The sequence below is a fragment of the Prionailurus bengalensis genome, chromosome B4, assembly GCF_016509475.1.
Source record: "Prionailurus bengalensis isolate Pbe53 chromosome B4, Fcat_Pben_1.1_paternal_pri, whole genome shotgun sequence".
NCBI classification, from domain to species: domain Eukaryota; kingdom Metazoa; phylum Chordata; class Mammalia; order Carnivora; family Felidae; genus Prionailurus; species Prionailurus bengalensis.
Genome location: NC_057358.1, coordinates 124,149,713 through 124,174,809, shown reverse-complemented (window position 1 = coordinate 124,174,809; position 25,097 = coordinate 124,149,713). Strand labels below are relative to the sequence as shown.

The window sequence follows — 25,097 nt, the reverse complement described above, 5'->3', positions numbered from 1 at the left end:
TCAGAGTATATCTGAATGAAAGATATTTCAAAACTTTAAGCACCAGGTACTTGGTTGAAAACACATTGCGGGGCACCTGGGTGGCTCAGTCATTTAAGTGTCCGACTTTGGCTCAAGTCATGATCTCCTGGTTCACGAGTTTGAGCCCTGTGTCGGGCTCTGTGCTGACAGCTCAGAGCCTGGAGCCTGCTTTGATACTGTGTCTCCCTCTCTCTCTTCCCCTCCCCTACTGGTACTCTGTCTCTCTCAAAAATAAATTAAAGGGGGCGCCTGGGTGGCTCAGTCGGTTAAGCGTACGACTTCAGCTCAGGTCACAATCTCGCGGTCCGTGAGTTCGAGCCCCGTGTCGGGCTCTGGGCTGATGGCTCAGAGCCTGGAGCCTGCTTCCGATTCTGTGTCTCCCTCTCTCTCTGCCCCTCCCCCGTTCATGCTCTCTCTCTGTCTCAAAAATAAACGTTAAAAAAAATAAATTTTAAAAATTTAAAAAATTAAAAAACAAAACACATCGCTAGGCAAAGAAAAGTCATAACGGATGGTGCCTTACAGCCAGGGCAGGTATGCCAAGGGGGCCTATTCTCGCATACATAATGCCCAACATTCGGTCTGCAAGAGACCAAGACCAAATCCTTATCTCAGACCAAAGCAATCTCTAATCAAAGAACAGAAAGAAATATTTGAGCTAACAGCCATTTAGGAAAATGGCAGAGCCATGCCTCACTTTGGAGGAAAAGTAGAACTTTAAAAAAATGGGTTCTTTGTGTACATTCCCAACCTTGCAAGTAGCAGTACCCATACCACAGGAGTATTACACTGCAGGACAGTGTGAAGGAGAGAACTAAGCAACCTATAGTTGTTTATGGAGCACAAACTGCCGTGTGAGCAGGAATACTCACATCAAGGGCAGAGGGAAACAAATTCTAGTTTAGACTTCATTTCTTGAGAGTAAGGCAGTCTAGATACCCTCAATGACTCCTGGTTCAAAAAAACCAAATGCCGGGGGTGCCTGAGTGGCTCATTCGGTTAAGCATCCGATTTCTTGATTTCAGCTTAGGTCATGAACCCAGGGTTGTACGATCGAGCCCCATATTGGGCTCTGCGTTGAGCATGGAGCCTGCTTGGGACTCTCTTTCTCTCCCTCTCTCCTTCTGCTCCTCTCCCCAACTCATGCGCGTGCTCTCTCTCTCTCACTAAAAACAAAACGAATGCAAATGCTGAATAAGACAAAGTAATATTAGATAATATATTTAAAATATATCACTGCATTGACACGAAAGTAGGCAAAACTCCACAAAAATGAAGTGAAAACAGGAAAGCTGTGAGGTAAGCCAGCACCAAAGCCTGCTTTTGCCCCAAGAGTTCTGTTGAACTCTGGAGACCATGAACTGATGGGAGTGGAGGGGCACTGGACATAAAGCCTAAGGCTCACCTAGGCTGGAGTCTAGTAGGACTGCCACAGAGAAATGGGCAGCAAGGAACCTTGCCTGTCGCGATTTTGGTGCGGGTGGCAGGGGATAAATAACGACTACAACCTCAAATTCGTAATTACAGACCAGCACTCAAGGTTTGTGATCTGAAATCACAGAACCATCAAACTGGTAATACAAAGTGCTCTCAGAGATGCCTGGGTGGCTCAGGTGGTTAAACATCCCACTTCTGATTTTGGCTCAGGTCACAATCTCAGTTTGTGAGATCAAGCCCTGCATCGGGCTCTGTGCCCACAGCGTATCTCTCCCTCTCTCTCTGCCCATCCCCAGCTCTGTCTCTCCCTCTCAAAGTAAATGAATATTTAAAATGCTCTCAGGTTCGTAGTCTCTGGGTATCTGGCGGAGCAAACATACTCCCTTAAAGGTCTCAATTTTAGTCCATACTTCAAATAACCCCTATTTTCTAACAAAAGTAAGTTGAAAGGAAAATGGTACCATAAGTGAAAAAAACAAGAAAACAAAAACACAGCTTATACAACAAAATCACCCACGAAGACTCTTAATATTGGTACCAACACATGGAAATTGATATGTAGAAAATATGAATAAGGAGCAAAAGAATACACAGAACAAATAAAATTTATAAGCCAAACAGAGTTCATAAGTAAAAAATAATATTTGAAAACTAAAAAAAACCAAAAAAACAGGAGGGGAGAAAAGAGTAAGAAAATGAAAGATGTAAGACAAAGCAAAAAGCGGGGAGTGGACAATTAAAAGATACATTTATGATGAGGACCTAGAAATAAACCCAATTTATATCTGTCATCACTATGGATATAAATGTACTTAAGTATCCAGTTAAAAGGGCAAATTTTCTTTGGCCTTATCTTTGTATTGTGTCTCTTGCAAACTCAAAATATAAGGTCAAAGAAAGATCGATGATAGTCAGATAAAAACTAACCAAAATATTGCTACAGCAACAACAACAACGATGACAGAAGACAATGAGCATTAATAGAGATAACAGTCACTACATAATTATAACAGGTTTAAATCACCAAGGAAGATCCAAAAATTCTAAATTAATATGCACTTAATAATAAAGCCAAAAGAAAAAGCAAACAGAACTTCATGAGAAATTGAGAAATCTAGTTATAATGAGATCTTGAGACTCTTCTATAAATAAATCAAGTATCAAGTAAATCAGTAAAGAGAAGATTTGTACAGCATGACTGACAAGTTTGATTTAATAGACACTATACTCAACAAGTGGGGAATGCACACTCTTTTCAAGTATACATGGAGCATATATGAAAATTGATTACATAAGTCATAAAGCTAGTCTCAAATTTCAGAAAATTAAAATATTGTAGCTCATATTCACCGGTAAAATATTAGAAATAAAGATTAAGACAACCATAATGCACTTTTAGCATTTAGAAATCTACTTTTAAAATAACAATGGATTAAATATTCAAACCTCTGGACTAATCAAATGAGAAGGCACAAAATAAACTCACAGGAATGAAAACGGGTCATAACTACAGATGCCGAGGAAACTAAAAACATAAATATGGATTACTTCATATCAAAAAACTTAATGAAATGGAGAAGTGTTAGAAAAATTTATTGAACTTAATGAAATCAACTCAATAATATAAAATCCTAATATTCCTATGATCTGTAAAGAAATGGAATCAATAGTTAAAAATCTTCTCTTAAGGACCAAATGTTTTTTTTTAAAGTTTATTTATTTTTTGAGAGAGAGCACACACACGAGTGGGAGAAGGACAGAGAGAAAGGGGGACAGAGGATCCAAAACAGGCTCCATGCTGACAGTGGAGAGCATGATGTGGGGCTTGAACTCATGAACCATGAGATCATGACCCGAGCCTAAGTCAGACACTTAACTGACTGAGCCACCCAGGCGCCCAGACCAAATGGTTTTAAAGACTCGTTCCAATCTTGAACCCTTCCAGACAATTGAAAAACTCATTTCATGAGGCTAGTATACTTCAAAACTAGTCAATGATGGAGCATAAAAGTACTATAAGCTAGTTTTACTCATGAATACAGAAGCAAAAATCCTAAACAAAATATTGGCAAACTGAGTCCAGCAATGTATTATAAAACACACACACCATGACCAAGTTGCTTTATCCTGGAATTAAAGGTTGGTTCAATAATAAAGTCAGCCACCATTACTTAATACATTAACATCAAAAAACATTCAATCATGTAAATAGATGAGAAAAAAGCATTCAATAAAATTCAACACCCATTCATAATAAAACTATTAGCAAAGCAGAAATAGAAGAGAATCTTCTTAATTGATAAAGGCCATTTACAGGGGGAAAAAATTACTGAACTGAAATGTTGAAAGCATTCCCTTAAAGGGATGCTTTAAAACTGGGATGTTTAAAACAAGGATGTTCACTATCAGTTCTTTTCAACATTGTACTACAGGTCATAGCCAGTGCAGAAACTAAAGAAGAAAAATTTTTTAAAGGTAGAAGCATCATAAAGGAAGAAAATTCTCACTACTTGCCAATAATGATTGTATTAAAAAAGTCAAGAGCATCTAAATACATTAGAATAAAAATTTAGCATGGCTGCTGGATCCAAAATCAACACATAGCACATGATCTATATTAGAAACAACCAGTTAGAATAGAAAAAATTTAAAAATTTACCATAGCATTAAAAATATATAAATATTCATAGGAAGAAATCTAATATAATACATGAAGGCCTTTATGGAGAAAAATCATTAAAGTTTATTGAGAGATATTAAAAGAAGACCAAATAAATGGAACACAGTGTTTTTGGCTAGGAAGACTTATTGCTGAAAAGACATCAATTTTCTCCAGGCTGATCAACAGATTCAATACAATTACAAAAGATAATACACAAACTGGGAGAAGATATATATACAACATGTTTAACTGACGAAGGACTGGTACCCAGAATTTATAAAGAAATCCTATGAATCAATGAAAAAAAGACACACCTAATACAAAAATGGGGAAAAGACATGAATAAGTACTTCACATAAGAGGAAACACATTCATGTATTTAAAAAAAAAAAACCCTCAATTTCATTAGTAATCAGGGAAATGCAAATTAAACCCACAGTAAGACACCATATAATCACCACCCAATTGGCAAATATAAAAGATAGTCAAGACCAAGTGTTTGCTAAGATATGGAACAATGGCACTCAACCACTGCCAGGGGGAACGTAAACTGGTACAAATGCTTTCAGAAACAGTTCAGCATGACCAAGCAAAACCTGCTTCTTAGAGCTGTGATTCTCAAATTTTTGGTCTCAGAACCTCTTTGCATCCTTAAAAAATACTGAGGACCTCAAAAATCAGTTGTTTGTGTGGGTTATATTTATCAATATTTACCAAATTGAAAATTAAAAGAGGCATTTTCAAAACACAAAAATACACAAGTATACACTTGATTAGCTGTCAGAGTGATGATGTCATCATTTCTGGAAAAATACATAAACTCATGAAAAATGACAGTGAAAAGGACAAATAATGTTTTAGTAATTTTACGAAAATAATTTTGTCCTCACAGAGCCCCTGAAAGGGTCCCTGGACCATACTTTGAACACAACCTCCCTGGAGCAAATCTTGTACATGTTCGCCAGGGGAAAGGTACAAGAATTCATTCATTCCTCAAATATTTATTGAGCATCGCCATGTGCCCTCCATTGTCCTAGACATCGTGAGTGTCTCAACAGACAAGATCAGACAAAACAGACAAAATCCCTGCCCGCATGGAGCTTCCATTGTAATTGGCAGAATGTTCCGGGCAGCACTGTTTGATAGCTCAAAATGGAAAACAATCCAAATCTCCATGAACAGAAGAACAGATAAGTGTGGGAGAGCCACACAATGGAATACGATACAGCGATGAGAACAAATGAAATGCGGTTACATGCATAAACACGGATGGGAATTTCAAAACCAATGCCTGAAAAAAGTCACAGAAGGATATAATGCAGCAGGAAACCATTTACATGAAAGTTCAAAACCAGGTAAATCTAAACAGCATACTATTAGGGATACATACATAGATGGTAGAACCATAAATAAAAACATGGGAATTATTAACAAAAAAATCCAGAATAATGTTTACCTTATGCGGGGCGGGGGGGGGGGGGGAGGAAAAATAGGGGCATTTGGGTATCTGAGAATGTTCTAGTTCTTATGCTGAAGGTTGAATACATGTGTGATCATTTTATTTCACAAGAAATATTTTAAAAGAAAAAAGCTGTAAGGTTATTTAATACATAATTTCATCAATAAAGAGAGGGAACATCTCGTATTTCAGCTACTGCTGTGCACTGCAAATCAGCTAATTGTTTTAACTGGTAGGGAAGAAGCACCTGATAAAATAGAAAAAGAGGGATGAGATGCGCTACTCCTCACGGAAGTTAACCAGTTTCCCAAAGGTTCAGATCCAACGAGATGGGAGTATTACAGTCCTGCTCTGCCAGGATGAATCAGAGTCACCAACATGACACTGGTTAACCGGTTACTTTGCACATTGGGTGTAATCTCTTGTATAAAGCAGAAAATAGAGACAGGTGATGCGAATTCCAAAATAAATGGATGGAGACGCTGTCTCTTTACTGAATTCTGCTGACTTTCAATAGTACAAATTCCCTTTGGCACATTCTCCTAATAATGTATTTATGTATTAAGTAACCCCCCAAATACAGAAAGCGCATGGTAGTTATTGTTTCTCCACATTGGTCAATAACAGTGTCAGGTTGGTCACACAAATGTCATAACAATTTTGTAATCGTGACTTTGCCAAGGTCATTGCTGGCAGTGACACTGCGCAGATTAAATAAGGGATAGTTAAGGTGCAATTTTTCCTGATTCAGGAAAATAGCCATAAATTTGTTACACAATTTCAAAACTTGAAAAAAAGAAAAAAAAAAAACAAAACATCTTGAAACATTCCATCCATCCCCTTTCCCCAAACGGCAAGCTAAAGTTATTATCTTGGGTGAGTTGCTTCAAGAGGTAGATCAGGCCTGGCAGCAAAAGGACTGCAACCCATTCCCAGAAAATGGGGAAGTCCAAAGTGTATTCTCCAGGCCCAATCTCGCCCCCACTGGGTCTAACACAGGGCCAACACACTGGAAAGTTCCAGATATTGCTGTAGCTATTTTAAAAATCCCAGGCAGCTACAAAACCTAAAATCTCACCTTTATTTAAAGTGGAAGGGACAACACCACCAGGGGGCGCTAAACTGCAAGTGGTGGCAGGATGACTGTAGAGGAGGGGTGGGGTGAGCTAAGGGTCCAGCTACTCCACCATCTTGCACTCCCCAGGGCAGGATGACTTTTATATCAGAAAGTCGGACCTTCAGAACTCTGCCCACTCTCTTACATGCTATGCTGCCCTAAGTATCACACCCACACCTTTATTATGATGGACGGTCATTAATATACTGGCAGCTTTTTCCTCCCTCTCCAGTAAGAAACAGAGAAATTAGGAGGGAACCTTTCTCAAGTTCTTAAGGAACTTCCACTCTGTCTCCCCAGATACAAGGAATGAGTGATCCTCTTGGTCACAGCTGGATATTTGTTGGACCATGATTAACTAGCGGATAGAGTTATTCCATGTTCAAAAACAAATACAAGTCCTACCTTTTCTTTTTAACCTGCAAATGCTCAGGCACAGGTTCTCCTGTGCCTTCCTCAGTTCTCCTCCTTTAGCTTTTTGTCCCTGGGTGGTAAGGAGACCAGGAAGGGGGAGGTGGGTAGGAAGGGGGCCATTTCCTTCTCTGTAGTAGCTTTCATTACTGATATAACACAAACTCATACTTTCTACATTTTTATTTTATCTTCAGGAGTAAACACCCTGACATCTCTAAATACTCTGCAAAGACTTTTTGTTGAACCAGCAAAATCAAAACAGGAAATAGAGAATCCTTCTGTTGTCTCTACTGCCTCATACCTGTGACTTCCTAACCTTCTCTCTATCTAAGGCCAAAGGCTTTATAACCTGTATTCTCAAGACTTTTGAATTTGAGACACTGGCATTACTAGTAGTCAGATTGCAAATATGATGGCCTTTAAGTATCAGGCCCTTGTTCAATTCAATTTATCCAAGGTACTAAATACACAAAAGAACCTCACACTCTGTTTCAGATGACCTTGCTGAAATTAACAATCTCACAAGTGGACATTTCTTGATTTTAGCTCCTCAGAGGATAGGAAAAAAGCAAATAGATACTAATAAGATACAGAAATCTATTCTGAACAAGGAGGCTGATATCCTTGGATCTTAAAGCCTTTTCTTTCTTCATTCAGTTTATAGAAATTTTTCTCCCCAGAATGTTGTATTTCATGTTTTTTCAGGCATGATTAAAAAAAAAAAAGAAAGAAAAGAAAAAAGAGTCTTCTTGAGTTACAGAAATAGTATGGGATCCCAACTCTAACTGGGAAACCTGGAAGGAAGTTGTGCCAATGTCATGTTGTTTTCTAGTGGTGTAAGAATCCTTTGTCCTATAAGCTTGGACGTGACAATAGTGGCCTGACTTGATATGTATTAATGCTGGTGTTCTATGTCTTCCAGCAGTTCCAGTGCTTAATATCAAATAGGTAGGTTGTTTTTTCTAATGTTAGACAAGAGTCCATGGCTTTTCTATAAGGAAATAGTTTGGAAATATTTTTAGCTCATTTTCCATTTCATCCAATGTTAAAAATCATAACCCAGCAATACCTACCAATCTCACTAAATGCTCAGATCTTTTTAGGTCAAAGACTTCTGCTTGAGACCTATACATACCTATGTTAAATCCCGTTTAGCCCAGTATATATGTGACATATTCTTTATTTATCCCAGAACTCTTAGGAACCGAAGTAAGAACTAAAATCTGTTTCCCTATCAAAGCCTTCCTCCCACTCTGACTCCAATTTGAGAGAGGGGAGTGAGAATATGGAGAAATGTGAAGGTGACAATTTTCCTTAATCATGTTAACACATATTTAAGTACCAGCTAAATGGCTGATATGTAAGAAATAGAAAGACCCACTCTCTACCTCAAAGACCTACCATCTGGCAGAGGGAGAGAACAATGCTAACAAGTAAGGACACAATGTTTTTTAGGCAGCTATGACAGAAGATTTCACAAAGGACAGTATGGGCATAAGACAAAGGGGTCAAATCTACCTGGAAATGGAGCATGTCAGGAAATGCTTCATCTTGAAATCTTGAAAAAGGAGGTGAGTCTTGAAAAAAACAAATGAAGGCAGGTGCGGGTAGAAAAGGGGCCTACAGACAGGGGGAGTTACGGGAAGGAAGAGCTAGCGGTAGCACAGAAACCAAGAAAATGTCCAAGTGTCCAGGGAATGGTTAAGTTACGAATGACAAGAGAAATCACTAGATTTGGGAAATGAGAAGTTATCCCTGACCTTTGCTAGAGCCGTTTTGATGGAGTAGCAGGACAGAAGTCTGGCTGCTGTGAATTAAAATGGGTGAAAAGCATACAGACAAAAAATTAAAAGCGACTAGAGGACAAAAGAGATGACAACAGTTTAGATTTGTCTCCTGGAGCCATGTGCCTTTTTACTTACTAGCTCAGCCACAGTAAGGGTTAGAGAGACAGGCTTTACATTTCTATGAGAAAATGACTCCCAAACACAATTCACTAACTTAAAAACAAGTTTTCGGATACAATCTATTCTTTATGAGACTGCCTATGTTATTTTAAGTGAACGATATAAAATCAACATTTTACAGATTTACTCTGCCATCCATCACTAATTTTTCTCTCATATAGTTCAAAACAAATAACACCTGTAATTGGTTATAATAGAAAAGGTGCTTTATTTTACACATCATTGGTACATAACACATAAAACTGCCTAAAATCAGTCTTGGGAAATGTAACTGTCAGTTTATACCTTAAGCAGTCAAAGACCAAGTCTATTTTGCAACCTATTTCATTCATGGGCAGATTACTGCAATAACTTTCAACCTAATTATCTCTTCATAGGCAATGTTACAAGTGATTTTGATGCTACAAGTGCTGCCATTTTTTAAAATAAAAATACCTTCAGTTATAATAGACCAGATCTCTAACCAGAACAAATCTTGGCTAGACTACAAGTCTTTGAAATAACAGGTCAACAGTTTCACCTGCGTAGAGATGATTATATTTATGTAATTGGGTTATAGAGCAAGGGGGCCTCATACATGCAATCAGATTGGTTTTTTTTTAATGCAGATAACAGTGAGTTTATAATACCCTATTTCTAGTTAAACTGCCAAAACAGTTTACTAAGCTAAAACAAAGCCAATACAATATCTTAGAAAATATAATTCTAAGAGCATGCAACATCAAAATCTTTTTACTACATATGTGAACCAAAGTTGTAGAGCCCAGGTAGAGGACTATGGCACAAAGGCTTGTACATCTGAATTGCTTATTCAGCAAGGAGGAGTAAAGAGTCATTTAACTCAGTGTAAATCCTCATATGAAAGATACCTGCATGATCTAGCCCACTGCTACTCAAAGGGATCTTCGCTTAGAAAATGTGCAAATCATAGGAAGCTAAATGCACTTCTCTTGTTATTTACCCTAGTACATTCTATTCATGAACACGCAGCTTAAAGATCTGTTATTAACTATGAATGTCAAGCCACAGAGATCTCTCAATGGCATCTTTCAGTCACCAATAAATATGACCAGTGCTTAATGCACAAATGCCAAAAAACAAAACAAAACAAAACGATAACAGAATCTGGGCTAATTGTCAAAGTAAAAACATTTGTTATTTTCACAAATCCCTTGGTATATAGCAAGACTGCCTTTCTCTCTAGAAAATAAGATGTATTTAGAACCACAGGTTCATAGCACAACAGAGGCATATAAGCAAAGTAAACTAAACCAAATACTAAATAGTTACAAATGTGCACACTCAAACAAATATTCTATTCTTTGCTTAAAGTCAACTTCGTCCTTGTCATTAAGGGAAGTGCTTCAAGATGCAAATTGTTAATTAATGCAGAGAATAAGGAGTTAAAAGCCAGACTTTTTTCTAATAAAGCAGATAAATCATTAAAGTAATTGGACTTGAAACATATACTTACTATAACTTTTCATTCTTCCTCTTTTTATAACTAAACACACATATATACACAAAAAACCCTAGCATTTAATATGTGCAAAAACTGCTTACCATTTATTTTAACTTTGGTTAAGTATTTGTTTAGCCTATACCAGACATATTATGGAAGCTATACAAATGATTACAAACATAATAATGAGGTAAGTTAAAATTCTACTAGTGCAAAAAGCAAGCATATGCTAAAAGCAAAGCATATGAATTTAACAAATGCAGAATGAAGCTCTCACCAAGGGAGGTGCTGAGACAACAAACCAGAGAAGCTCCTTGTAAACATTGTTTGTAAAAATACACATTTAAAGATTTAGGATTCATACAGCCACAAAAAAGGTATTCTAATAACACCAGAGTAGTGCATTTATTTTACCTTTAGAGTTTGGAAATCACTCGTTATGTGTCTAACAGCTTGCATATTTTCTTCAAGAGAAACTTAATTAGTGAGACACATTAATTACAAATACTGTAGTATAAAAATCCAAGTTCTTTACAAAAATCATATATTAAAATATTCTATACACTTTAAATTAGTAACTGGAACATACATATATATCAATCCTGCACAATTAAATCCATCGTGGCCGGGAGTATTATACGTGAAGCTCGAGGACACAGCTACTCAGTCCACCTGACCTGGCATAAGGTCGCATGGTAGAAATAGATAGGCCTGGGCCCCTGCAGTTATTACGGCTCTTAGTTTGAACCATCTTTTCGGCAGTTATATTGCTCTGTATATTCACTCCAGATTTGTATCGGCAGCAGAACCGGGAAATTCCTAAAAGGTTCAAAACAAGCTACCTGTGGCAGAGTATCCATAATGCCTATCTGCATCTTTAAGGTTGCCATGGGACCTGAGTAAGCTGTCTAATGCTTATTTTTCAGTTGTAAAAAAGTTTATACAATTTTGAGGTAAAAACAATGCAAAAATAAAACATTTAGAGCATTTACAAAAATCTTACAAATGTTTAAAACACTATTTCAAAACTTGTGTCCTGTTAAGGTGCTTCTTTCTTTCTGCAATAAAGAGGACATGTACTTCAATTTTGAATTTTAAATTCGCATGTTTTAGTTTCAGCAAAAGCAAAGTTAGAGCCATTAAAACACTTGCTAAAATGTTCACAGATATACTTTGCTTCTGATGAAAAGACAGCATTTTAGTGCTGAAAGAAACATTACATGTAAATTCTTTTAACTCCCTCTTGTATTAATGAGGAAATCAAAGACCAGGTACATTAAGTGCTTTGGCCAAAAATATATTCCAATGTATCAGCCTGGTATGAATCAAGAAAACCCATTACTCTTTTTGTATTTTGCCATGATTCTTGGAAAATAAAGAAAATTCAAAACCAGAGTTTCTAAACTCGCCTCTTCCTTTTTTAATTTCTTAAGCTCTGTGCTAACTGTAGGTAAACAAAAAAATGAATCAAATAGCGGCTCCTAATATTAGCATCACAGATATTATCCAGTAGAAGACAGTTGTTAGAGAATCACTGCTCATATAGAATAATAAAGTTATAGGGAGTACTCAAAGACAGGGCCTTTACAATGGAGAGAACATCTACTAAGTAAGACAGCACAGTGTACAACAGCCAGTTACTAGAATCATCTCAATACCTCTAGGATGACTGAGTTACGTGGCCTTTAGAAAAGATATTGGGGTAATAAAGCCTTCTAGCTTTTATCTTAATTTTACTATTTTCCTTTATAAAAGAGCAGTTATATAACTGTAAGGACGAATCCATACACTAATTTTCAGAGAGTCTTTGCTTCTTTTCTATTTTTATTTGGATCTAAAATTGAGCAAATACATTTTAAGAACAACTTACAAACTCAAACTCATAAGTGCTAGAAATACAGTCAGAGAATACTCTTTTAAATGACAAATCTTCATAACCAGTTACTAATAAATAATCATCACAATAGCTTCAGTAAAAAAAAAAAAAAAAAACAAAAAAAAACAAAACTCAATTTAAAGGTGCTTTTTTATTGTTACCTTGAAGCCATCGAACTTGCGTAGCTGGTCCATATCCCTTTTCATTCTTTGCTGATATCCTGAACACAATGGCAGGCCTGGACGTATAATCGATATGTGCATTTGCAAGTTGCCCAGCAGTTACTATACATGATGTCTTAAGACCACAATAAATCCTCATAAACACAAGTTGACTTGGATTATCTTGTATTTGTGCTGTGCGGATAGCCAGGTAGGCTGAATATTCCAAAATATTTCCAGAAGGTGAAGTTGGAGGTTCCCAGGAAAGGTGGATACCCTCAACATTCTTGAAGAGAGGAGAAAAAACAAAAACAAAAACAGGTAAAGGTTCTGAAATTTTCTCTAATATCACTTATAATGTTGAGTCTATCTTTAGAAAACAAAATATTGTTTTTTGCTAAAGTAATTGCATTAGATATTAGAACTTTTATTACCGATTTTTTTAAACTTACCTTAATTGGATTTACAATGTTTAATTCATTGCCCACTTTTCAATATCATAACTAGGCTTAAATGTCTGCCTATACCATCCCAAGAAAGGGATTTTTCTTACCTGAAAGCAGATCTTTTCTTCTCTAAAGAGGGGCAGGACCTTAGGATAAAATATAATTCAATTTCATGTGTTCTATTAAAATTCTCCAACACAAACTTTTTGGTTCCATACAACAAGAACAAAGTTAATATTAAGAAGCATACCAGATTTCTCTGACTTTCTAGAATTTGGATGCTGTAATTCTGCTTGAAATTTGGTCCTTAAAATTATGAGTTATTAGCAAGCAATATTTTTTAAACTTTTAATCCACCCCACTTATTACTTAATTTTTCAAAAATTGAAATAGTGTTGACACACAATGTTACATTGGTTTTTAGATACCCCTTTTAGATACCTCTCATTTCATCTGTTACTAACAAGAATCTCTAAACTGATGGTTTTACTTCATGTATAAACTTTCAATAAATAAATCACCAAGACTTGACCGGACATCTCACCTTTGAAATTCTGACTGCAGAAGGAGCTCCAGGAAAACCGGGAATACAAGTTTTAAATTCACTGATTTTGCTGAAAGGGCCTATTCCACATCCATTGATGGCTGCTACCCTGAATCTGTATCCTGTGCCTGGAACAAGATCTTGTTTCTTAAGTAAACTGTAGTCAGGTACGTCCGCATTTCCTATCTAAAATGTAACATATACAAAAGTCAAAGAAAAAGTGCAATTAATTATTTTGTCATTAAACAAGAAAACTTTTCAAAGAATGAATTATGTTTTAAGGTTCTAGTTCACATTTAATTTTTTCCCTCTGTCACACATGGAATAAACCCTCCAAATACAAAAGCAACTAAGCCTATAAATCAGTGATTCTTATCTGGAGGAAAAGTGACCTTTCCAGTTAAAAACCACTGATTATAAAAAGAAATTTAAGCATATTCTGCACATGAAGAATGTAAAGGTAGAAAAAAACTGACAACCACTATAAGAAAAGAAACAACCGTCCATATAAACTTAGAATAGAAATCTCAGAGGAATTCTTCTCAGTCTAACCAGGAACAATACCCTTTGGACACAGGCAAGCAAACTTGCCAGAAAAGAAGTGATCAGCATGTATTATGGAGCATTTTAAAAATTAATATTCAGCAGATGCTGAACAAATGTTAAATAATTGGATTGTATACTCTGGGTAGAAAGATCATAACATTCATAACTTTCAAACAATTTTTCCATATTTTCCCTCTCACTGCACCACTGTGAGACAGGTAGTCCTAATGTATCATTCCCATTTTTAAAGGAGATTTATCATTTTTATTTTATAAGTGAGGAAACTGAGTCTCAGGTTAAACAAGTGACTTCTCCAAGGTCACACTGTTGAGTGCTGGAACTAATGATTCAAACCCAAGTTTACTGACTCTAAATTTTATGCTGTTTTTCTTTTGGGAAAAACAGGTAATTACTAGGCCCTTAGATATCGTTATTTCTAATATATGAAATTAAGCTACAGCCAGAAATTTCATTAGGTATAATACTAACAAATTATTCACCAGGATTTTCATTTTTGTCAACAATTGGAAAGATTCTATATGAAAAAGAGAGATGCCAGAGGTAATATTAGAGAAACTAAAATATAATGATAAATGATATATTGTCCGTTTGTGCAGGTCTTTGGGAGAGTCAAACTAAGTAGCTATTTCCTTGGCAATTCACTCTCTGAAATTCCCCATTCCAGAAAAAAATTAGTTCAGTGTGCTTTGGAGCTGTTATCTATTTGATAATTCTTACAGGGTTAATGTTTATATATATGAGTTCCACTTTAAGGGGTTTCAGAATCAAGAGAAAACTAGATTGTATTCCTTCATCTACAGGGGCTATTAAATTTTTTAAGTTGTGAAATCAGGAATTAAAAAAGTTCTAAGAAAAAATGTTCCATTCTCTAAACATACCAGATAACAAAATTAGAGGTATTTAAAAGACATCCTTATCTTTACTGGCCAGACCATATTAATTTTGACTCAAAATCCAGCCCAGTGATTGTATAAGATTTTTTAAGTGACCTGCTTATGATACAGTCCATAAAAAGAGCCTTATAAAAGAATACAAGATAAGAAGGCATATAGAACTCTTAATTATAGACTGTGAACAGATCCCAATTTCACTCATCCAAAGTGACTTCAATCAGGGTTATAAAAAAAGACCTCATTTGTGACACTTACAAACTCACAGTGTAGAAAACATATCAATAGCTACCTTTGAGATGCTTTGCTTCCCTTTGGGCAGCAAATAAAACTGGCTCACCAAAGCTGTGTTATTTTTAAAAATTCCTACATCACACCACTGTCGTTCTCCTGCTTTCACTGTGGCCACTGGATTTGAAGGAGTCTCTTTCTAATTTTAGAGAAAGAAAAATTTATCAAGACTCTTATTGAACATATAAGAAACTTCAAGATTTAACAAATCCATGCAGTGATCTACAAGTAGGTATACGGGTAAACACCACAACATTAACAGCTCATAAGTAAATAAACTCTTAACAGATTAGGTCAACTGACAGTGAAACAGGGATGCCAATTCAAACATGGGGAGTGACAGGCATTCTCCAAGTCAGTAGCTCTGGACTATCAACCTAGCTAGAGTTAGCATGCTTTCCAATCAGTGATTTGTTAAAATGCCAGCTGTTTTATAGAACATTGTCATTTCAGAGACTCTCTCAGAAAATGTAATCCCTTTAGTGTGACATTATACCTTGCTCCAAAAGGAGCAAATAAGGAAAAATTCATTCCAAGCTGGCTTATTTCTAGATTCAAAAACAACTAGCAGAAATTCAGTGATCTTTGCACTTGAAATACCTGTGATTCTCCAAACCTAAAAGGAGAAAAAATGTTCAAAACTAAAATGCAATTTGAATATACTTTAGTATATACTAAAGAGGAGCAGATTAAACAGTTTTACATTTTTTACCTTGCTTTAAAACAAATACACTTCCTCTACCTTAAACTACTTTTAGTGATAAGTGAATTATACTTATCCCTGGAACTAACCTTTTTAAGCCATCTTCTTTATAAATGAGACACTGTTTCCAGAAGCTCAAAACAAATGTGCACTTCAGTTATTTATTTCTGTCTTAAATATATAACAGCAGAGGTACATGCTTATAATTCACATTATTTGTTATTTAGGCTATCACACATGACAAAGTGAGCTAACTAGAAAAGTCTTTAAGGTTTTAAAAAAAGGAATAGCTTTAAACTTGTTTTCATTTTTAAAGTGGTAAAAACTCTCTTCAACAACTTTTATAAAACAACTGGCTCCAACTGAAATAACAAATACCATTCTGTCTGATGTGCTGCAAGACAGATTGAAGAGAAAAACGTTCCCTTTAATAATTTTTCCCTGAGTCTAAGAACTCTAGGACTTAACGTAACATTCTGGAAAGGTGAAAGCTGATGAAGATAAAACTATGATCAAAATCCATAAAATCATGATTTAAAGGAAACTAAAACTACAGATAATTCTTGAAGATGCTAAAGAGGTAAATACTAGGTCAAATAAAAACTCTTGCTCATAGCAATAAAGCTGAAATGACTCAGCATTTTAAAATAAATTAAAAGGTATATACACACACATGCACACACACACATATGTATTACCCTTGTATTTATGTAATTAAGACAGTTGTGTATACTTGTGAGGCACATTCCTAGCATTTTAAGTTTGGTGCCATGCAGACCAGTTCTGGCCTTTCATAAAACGATGCCATATTGTAGATTATTGGCCTACCCAATAGGTATGCCTACTCAATTTTTATTTTCATATTGCAATATTCTGCTGTTCTCCTAATAAGTAGCTAGTAATAGAGCCATTCAAGTTTTCCATTCTGTACCATGTCCTTTTACTCTTAAACCACTAATGTAACTTACATATATACGTATATATGTTCACATACACGCATACATATTTCTGATTATGAAAATAACACATTTCACTATACAAAAATACTGAAGGCCCAAAGAAGAAAATAAAAAGCATCTATGGTCGCACAACCTGAAGAAAGTCATCCAGCATTGTAGCATGGATGTATGTGGATTCACGTGAGAGTAGGAATGTATCTACTGTGTGAATCTTTTAATAAAATTGGGACCACAGCGTATCTATATTATTTTTTATGCAGCTTTTTTTCACTTAACAGTATACTGTAAACATTTTCCTATTCAAGCCTTCATTTCTCAATCTATGTCAAGTCATTACTAAAGGACACTCAAGAATCTTCTCATGAATTCACGCTGAAGTTGCTCAGCATTTAAAGCAGACTTGGCCACCTGTAAACACAAGTGATCTTCAGGTCACGTACTTACAGAAAATGACATCGCTGTGGCCTGTGTTTCCACACGGCTGATCTTAGTTGCAGGCAGGGCACATGTATCATCAACTAAAAACCAAACAATTCATCATATAAGACTTACATGATCACTTATCAAACAGACACATTAAAATATAATTTATAAACATAAAAAAATAGCCCCAGGGAAAAAAGCACAATAATTAGAAATATGGACCCTCTAACTCAATTTCATTCACAATGTTCATTTCTCAAGGGTTTGATGGCCAGCTAGAACTTCAGAGAACGTTTACCAAAGATGAAACACAATTCCTATAGCAAAAGAATGAAACGAGAATTTATAAAATCAGAAATCTATCAAGCTGGAGGAATTGTTACCCCATAGTCTAAAGAATAAATCTTTTCTACGGAAAAAAAATTTGCTGAATATATTCATGGTAGGAAAAACACATTCTGAACGTATTTTGGTGTGTGCTGATTTAAATATTTTATGGAAGGCAGAAGAGTATGTTATATAATAATTTTAATTGGAATGTTTTATCCGTTTATATATAACTCAATCCAAGATGAAATGCAATTCCCATCTCAACAAGTAAGTTTGATGAATTTATATACACAAATGGTTCAAAATACAGTATGTGAAACACATTTCAAACCTTCAGATTTGGTACTGAATGTTGTTAGTGAAGTTTCATCTTTAACAACTGCCCCATTTGTACTGGATGATTCAGTTTTAATGGTCTGCTGGGTTACCATAGTTTGTGCGCTGGAAACAGAACTGGATACAGAAGTTTCAGGGATTACTGTTCTTAAGTCCAGGCAACTACTTAGAACACCTATATTTGCTGAAGTATGAGGACCTAAAATTAAAGTGAAAAAACAATTATTAACATAACGCCTGCAATAAGTATGCTATCTTATTATGGTTCTTGTCACACGTTCTTGGTATTTCAATTTTAAAAATCATAAACACAGGCACTGCAAATGTCATGCATATGAATTAACCATTAGGCTAAACATAAAATGTTTAGAAAAATAAAGTGGACTACAGGGGCACCTGGGTGGCTCAGTCAGTTGAGCTCTAACTCTTGATTTCGGCTCAGGTCACGATCTCACAGTTTGTTGAGATCGAGCCCCATGTCGGGCTCTGCGCTGACAGCATGGAGCCTGCTTGGGATTCTCTTTTTCCCTCTCTCTTTGCCCCTCTCCTGCTCATGCACTCTCTCTCTCTCTTAAAATCAATAAATATTTTTTAAAAAATAAAGAAAAGAAAAATAAAATAAAATGTACTACATAGATAACAGATGTCCAACTTCTCAGGTCCTTCTTCCATTCTAAACACTGAATCATTGTTCTTGGACTCTTCTAAATCATAGATCAAATGCCTTGCCTCCCACTTTAGGGGAAAAAACAGAAGTCATCAGGCATGAATGCCTTGAGTTTTCTGCCTTCTTCTGCCCTAAACTAGAAACACATTTATGATTGGGCCCATCCTTTCTATCTTCTCTTCCATTTCAGAGGACGAACTGACCTCTCTCCAGAGGAAGGATAATCAATCCTCCTGTGATCTTGGTTCTATCCCTTCCCCATATTTTGGGACCCTCTTTCATCAATCATTCCTTTCTCTTCAGGGTTTTCAGATTCTTTTTTCATTAGCAGTTTTTGGCGCTCAGTCCTTAAACATTATCAAGTCTCTCAAGCAAACAAAACACCCATCTTCTTTGACCCCACAAATCTCCAGTTGCCATTACCCCTCACTAATTCCTTCAGAGCAGTCTCTACTTCCCTGACCTCCTCAAATTTGGTTTCTACCCCTCTACTCTAAGGAAATGGCTCTGGCAAACGTCAATGATTTCTAAGGGATGCTTTTCAATTTCCACTTACTTGACCTTTCTGCAACATAAACAATGCCGACCACATACTCCTTTTTTGAAGTTGTTTCTTTCTATGACTTATAATTACTCATTCCACAATATTTTTTATGCTTATTTGTTTTGAAAGAGAGAGCGAGAGAGAAAGAGAGAACAAGCAGGGCAGGAGCAGAGAGAGAGAAACCCAAGTGGGCTCCACGCCATCAGCGCAGAGCCTGAGCAGGGTTCCATCCCACGAACTGTGAAATTCTGACCTGAGCAAAATCAAGAGTTGGATGCTTAACCAACTGAGCCACCTAGGCACCCCTCACTCCACAATACTGAGGACTTACTATTTACCAGATATCGTGCATGCTTCTACAATGGTGAAATAAAGCAGGCATGGTTAATACTTCATGAAGTTATAATCGTGTGGTAGAGAAACATGCATACACAAACTGAGATGACCACTACTGAGAAAAAAACAGGACATCAATCTACTTGGTTCTTTTCCTGGCCTTTTAAGAACCCCTTTTCAATCTCTGTAGCTGGCTTCTTCTCTTCAGATGACTTTTTAAATGCAGGTGTTCCCAAGCTTTCTCTTTTCTCCATTTACATATTTTCCTATGTTTTCACTACCATTCATAAATCATACATCTCTCAAATACATATATCCTGGACACTGCCAGGTGCTAAGAATCTCGCAGTGAACAAGTAAGATAAAGTCACTGCTCCTTGTGGGGCTTATATTTTAGTTACCCTTAATTTCTAAATTTATACTCCAGCCAAAAATTACCACCTAGACTCTACACCTAAATATCCAACTGCCGATTAAAAATCTTTACCAGTATGTTCCTCAAGTGTCTCAAAAACACTAAGTTCAAAGTTGAACTTACCTTTTTCCCAAATCTGTTCTGGCTCCTATATTTCATTTCTTGATAAAGAGTATCATCACTCATTGAATATCCAACCAAAAAACTGGGAGTCATGGTAAACTCGTTTTTATTTCTCATATCCAACCAGTTTCCAAGGCTAGTAATAGATGCTAGTTTCTAAAACTCTCAGAAATGATATATTCTCTCCTCTCCAATCCACCCACTGCTTCAGTCTCTGGTTATCTCTTAGAGTCCTAAAAGAACCTTCTACAAAGCCTCCCAATCATTTCCTACTCCAGTTCTTCTGATGGTGAGGCCAGAGTGTTCTTTCCAAAACAACAATAACAACTAATCATGTCACTCTTCCACTTTTGAAACATACCAGCTACTCCAACCTACAAAGAAAAAGGTCCAATCTCCCCTTGTTAACCTGAGATTGGGTAGCCAATCATTCACAGATTTGAATGTCTACGATCTGTCAGTGATACTGTCGCTGTACAACCACTCTGGTTTTCCCATTTGTTTCGTACTAATTTTTTCTAAACTGTCTTACAACATACGATTTAGAGTACATTAAGATTCTGAAATCTCAAAGCTCCTATTTGTTTTCAAGAGCATAAACTTCTTTATAAGATAGACATAGAAAATTACTATAAGAAAGAAATATAAATTGAGGTCCAGGACCAGGCTTTTATAATTTTAACCAAATGATTCCACCTGAAAATCAATAAAACAAAAGTGCTCTCCTTTTGCACAGGTGATGAAATAAGGAAAAATTACAGGAAATTATTTTCATTGAATATTCTTACCTACCACAGACTCATTAAGAAAAATGGAAATAAAGGTGTGCCTGGTGGCTCAGTTGATTAAGTGTCTGACTTTGGCTCCAGTCACGATCTCATGGTTCATGAGTTTGAGCCCCACATCGGGCTTTCTGCTGTCAGCATGGAGCTCGCTTCGGCTCCTCTGTACCCCACTCTCTCTCTGCCCCTCCCCCTCTTGCACTGTCTCCCCAAAATAAACATTTAAAAAAATGGAAATAAAAATAATATTCATCTTGTTAAGTTTGTATCACTGAAGAGGCATTAGATTTATATCAGCTGTCATGACTTTCTCAAATTAAAAATAAAGTCACGTTTCTTTTCTTTCTCTTTTTCTTTCTTTCTTTCTTTCTTTCTTTCTTTCTTTCTTTCTCTCTCTCTCTCTTTCTCTCTCTTTCTTTCTTTCTTTCCTTTTTAATTTTAGAGAGAGAACACAAAAGTGAGGTAGGGGGGCAGAGGGAGAGAGAGAATCCCAAGCAGGCTCCACGCTCAGCCTGGAGCCCGACACAGGGCTTGATCTCACAACCCTGGGATCATGACCTTGGCCGAAATCAAGAGTTGGATGCTCAACCAACTGAGCCACCCAGGCGTTTCTAAAGTCATATGTTTCTATATCAGGGACATCAGAATGAGATTTATAAAATAACTTTAGATACTGAAATCAGATACAATTATCTGAAATGGCATCAGAATATTCAAATGAACTCATTTTAAATATAAGGATCACCAAAGTACAAGCTGTCGCATGAATGTAATCAACAGTTCTCATAAATGAACTATCTTTCTGAGGATAATCCAGTTATTTCCTAAACAAATATTTACTAAATGACTACTATTAACCAAGCATGGATCTGGGTGCTGATGAACAAGATAATCCCTGCCCCAAATAGATAATTTCAGATAGTTCTAAGTGCTAAGAAAATACAGTAATGGGAACGTGACACTGAACATACTGGCCAACCTCAAATGTCATACAAGAGCTTGCCTCATTTGAGTTCCATACCTCATAACTAAGCTTTGCAATTCAGGTCAGTGCTTTCTTAGTATCCTGACATCACTCTAACTAGGGTCAATGTGGATAGTTTATTATTATTTTGAAAATGGATCAAAACCATACAACATTTACTTTTTCAGAGACTATAATTCCCTATCGTTATTATAAAAAAGCTTTGGCTTTACTTAAAGTGCCATCTTTGAGGCACCTGAGTGAATGAGTTGATTAAGCATCTGACTCTTAGTTTTGGCTCAGGTCATGATCTCATGGTCTGTGAGTTCAAGTCCTGTGTTGGGCTCTGCACTGATGGCGCGGAACCTGCTTGGGATTCTCTCTCTCTCTGCCCCTCCCCTGCTTGCACTCTCTCTCTCTCTCTCTCAAAATAAATAAACATTTTTTAAAAAATGTCATCTTTATACCTTCATTTTTCCTTAACATATCCACAACACAACTATTATGATTAGAAGTATTAGTTGCCATAGATGGATGTAAAGCAGCATTAAAATCAGTTGATGCTTTGAGATCTGGTCTGTTTTTCACAGAAGTTCCTTTCATAGGTGTATGTTCAGTTTTTGCACTGTTCGTTGTATCGCTGATCTATAAGAAATAAAACAGTTTACTGTAGCAAACAATGTTCAGTTAAATAGAAATACATGTGAAAAACAAGCAAAATAATTTACAACTTGAATGCTTTTGAAAATAAATTTACCAAGATATAAAACAGTTTAAATTATACACTTAATTTGTATAGGATTATTCTTTAAATTTTACAACAGTTTAAAAACCCATTTCCTCTCTTAATCTCCATTCTCAGAAGACCAGTTATAAAGGGGAATAGGAGGGTATATTCTGTGGGGGGGGGGGGCAGACTATGTTTTATGAGTGGTAGTTAGCATGCAAGTAAATATGTATGCAGCACAGGCGACAACACCAGAGCTACTGAGTTTAACACATTTGTCCAATTTTCTTAACAAAGTCAACATGGATTTTAAAGACCTGATGACTCCTAAAAATAAAATCTCAGTTCAAGCAAATGAATTATTCTATATGACTGAGTTTCCAAATAGATATCAAGATTTAATACATACACATATCAATATTCTTTGCCATTAAACATTTTTAAATATCAGTCTCTTTAATTCTGTTTTTCTTTGCCTTCTTGTACACACTATAATGAACACATTTAAACTTTTTGATAATTCAGGTCATCAAGGTCAACATCAGTTACTATACAGCAATATATATGGGTCTACTGAGCCATAAAAGTTACCTGGCTTCATTCAAAAACCCCAATATTGCTGCCCCCTTCTACTTACCTGTTTTTTGTGACTTTTCTGTCTCCATTGTCAATTATAACTTCTCATGGCTCTAGGATATTTGTCCACAACAGCCATGTTCAGAACACGTGAGCTTATCCCTACATCATTTCCCTTGAAAAGAATCTACTGTATACGCAGACAGCAGCTTGCCATAAAAAACCAGTGTAAATCCTAGTGAGCTTATTCATTAGTCTCTACAGATACCTACTGTGAAGCACTTCATAAACAAGAAATAACCTCACAAACATCAGTGTTCAACTTAGCAACTCATATTCTTTGGCCAATGAAGTACATAGTAAAGAAATATATTTCATATGCGTTTTTGAAGTACATCTTTAGAAACTTAAAACAGGAGTGTGTACGATACTTAGAAATGTCAAAATACAGATTTCAAGACACCGTAAGTATAAATTATAATGGATTAGCCTCTGATGCTGTGTGCAATGAAGGTAGACTTTAGTCTCCTGGTTAGGGGTTCTCAATCCAGGCCAGTGCCACAGTGCTCTATGGAGCTTTTCCTTAAAACCTGAGTTACCTGGGCATCATCCTAAAGATTCTGATTCACTAAATCTCGGGAAAGGCTTGGGATTCTGTGTATGTTTGTTTGTTTTTTAATCTCAGAGGTGATTCTAATATGCAGCCAGAGTTAAGAACCTCTGTCCTAGGGTAATATGCTACAAATATTAATAAAAATTGGGACTCTAACCATAAACATTCATTTACCATCATAAATTTTTGTTTTAACTTACACTGTTAGGAACGGTGCTATTACTGCCTGGTCTGTGAGGGTCCATTCTGACTCCTGTAGGAATGAGAAAGTTCAGACTGACATGCTCTAAATTAGCTTCAATAAAATATATTACAATCAAGTATTTCTGAAAGTTATGTATTAAAGCTTAAAAAGTAGTATCTTTATCAAAGTTAATCTATTTTCTTAATAGTCTGCTTACTGGTTGGTTGAAATCCTTTCCAAAAGAACATGTAAAATGAAATCTGCTTTTACTTTCCAAGTGCCTATTACTTTGAATACTTGTTTAAAAAGCTGAAATATTTATGAAAGCTAATTAAAACCATCTCCTGAAGTCACGTAGCATGTCGAAACAAGGAAGTACATCAGAGTGAACTGCAGAAAAAACATTCTATCCTATGTGTCTATGCGTTCTACCTACCACATCATGATGGGAAGACAGGCAAGTTTTGGAACTGAAATGCAACATATTTGATTAACCAGGCAGAAAACATCACATCATAACATTTTTAAAACTAGGCCTAATCACAGGCTTTCCTGTAGTCACTTTTTAAAAAAGCATCTGAACATGCAAACTTCCAGGTGAAAATTATGTTACCTTGTAGATTTGGTGCCAGTGAGGAATCTGATGATGCAGTTTGGTGTGGCAAGTCTGTATTCAGCTGCAAAAGATAGCCCTCAACTGTAGGCACTTCATCCCATTTGACGTGGAAAGAGTTGGTAGTGGCTTTGATCAGCTGTACTTGTGATGGTGCTGGCGGTTTCTCTAAAGAACAATATTGATATTATACTTTTAAGTTTCAAATGTATCAAGAGTTTGCTTGTACAATTTGTGTGGGCCTGGGGCTCTGAAAACATCAGCAATGAGTATTTCACCTGTTTACCCACAGGGAGATGTATTCAGATACACTTAGCTATAGTAGGTCAAATGAAAACAGTTTGGGGTTCTGGTCCTACTTATTTATTTAATTCCTTATACAAATAGAAAAATTCCAAGCCATGTGAGTCACCAGAATCAGAAAGAAATATTTAATCCTAGAAGTGGGGGCAGGGCACCAAGTATTTTATAGTTAGAGCTACATTATT

General features: G+C 36.1%; 1 protein-coding gene across 6 annotated transcripts in view; it reads right to left on the bottom strand.

Annotated features, from left to right (window-relative positions):
- The window catches only part of HCFC2 (host cell factor C2), a 48,455-nt gene that overhangs the window by 2,226 nt on the left and 21,132 nt on the right, over positions 1-25,097 (bottom strand). Inside the window, exons 8-18 of one of the 6 annotated variants that reach the window (XM_043562365.1) lie at positions 24,610-24,777; positions 24,013-24,065; positions 22,364-22,541; positions 18,158-18,264; positions 17,421-17,494; positions 15,915-15,930; positions 15,316-15,453; positions 13,567-13,752; positions 13,130-13,168; positions 12,577-12,862; positions 4,182-11,358 (exon numbers count right to left, since the gene is read on the bottom strand). In XM_043562365.1, coding sequence (XP_043418300.1) covers positions 11,174-11,358; positions 12,577-12,862; positions 13,130-13,168; positions 13,567-13,752; positions 15,316-15,453; positions 15,915-15,930; positions 17,421-17,494; positions 18,158-18,264; positions 22,364-22,541; positions 24,013-24,065; positions 24,610-24,777 — 1,430 coding nt within the window. In that variant the 3' untranslated portion in view covers positions 4,182-11,173. Of the gene's footprint in view, positions 1-4,181; positions 12,863-13,129; positions 13,169-13,566; positions 13,753-15,315; positions 15,454-15,914; positions 15,931-17,420; positions 17,495-18,060; positions 18,265-22,363; positions 22,542-24,012; positions 24,066-24,609; positions 24,778-25,097 lie in introns of those variants that run through there. The other 5 variants (XM_043562363.1, XM_043562366.1, XM_043562364.1 and 2 more) reach the window with 5 other exon arrangements.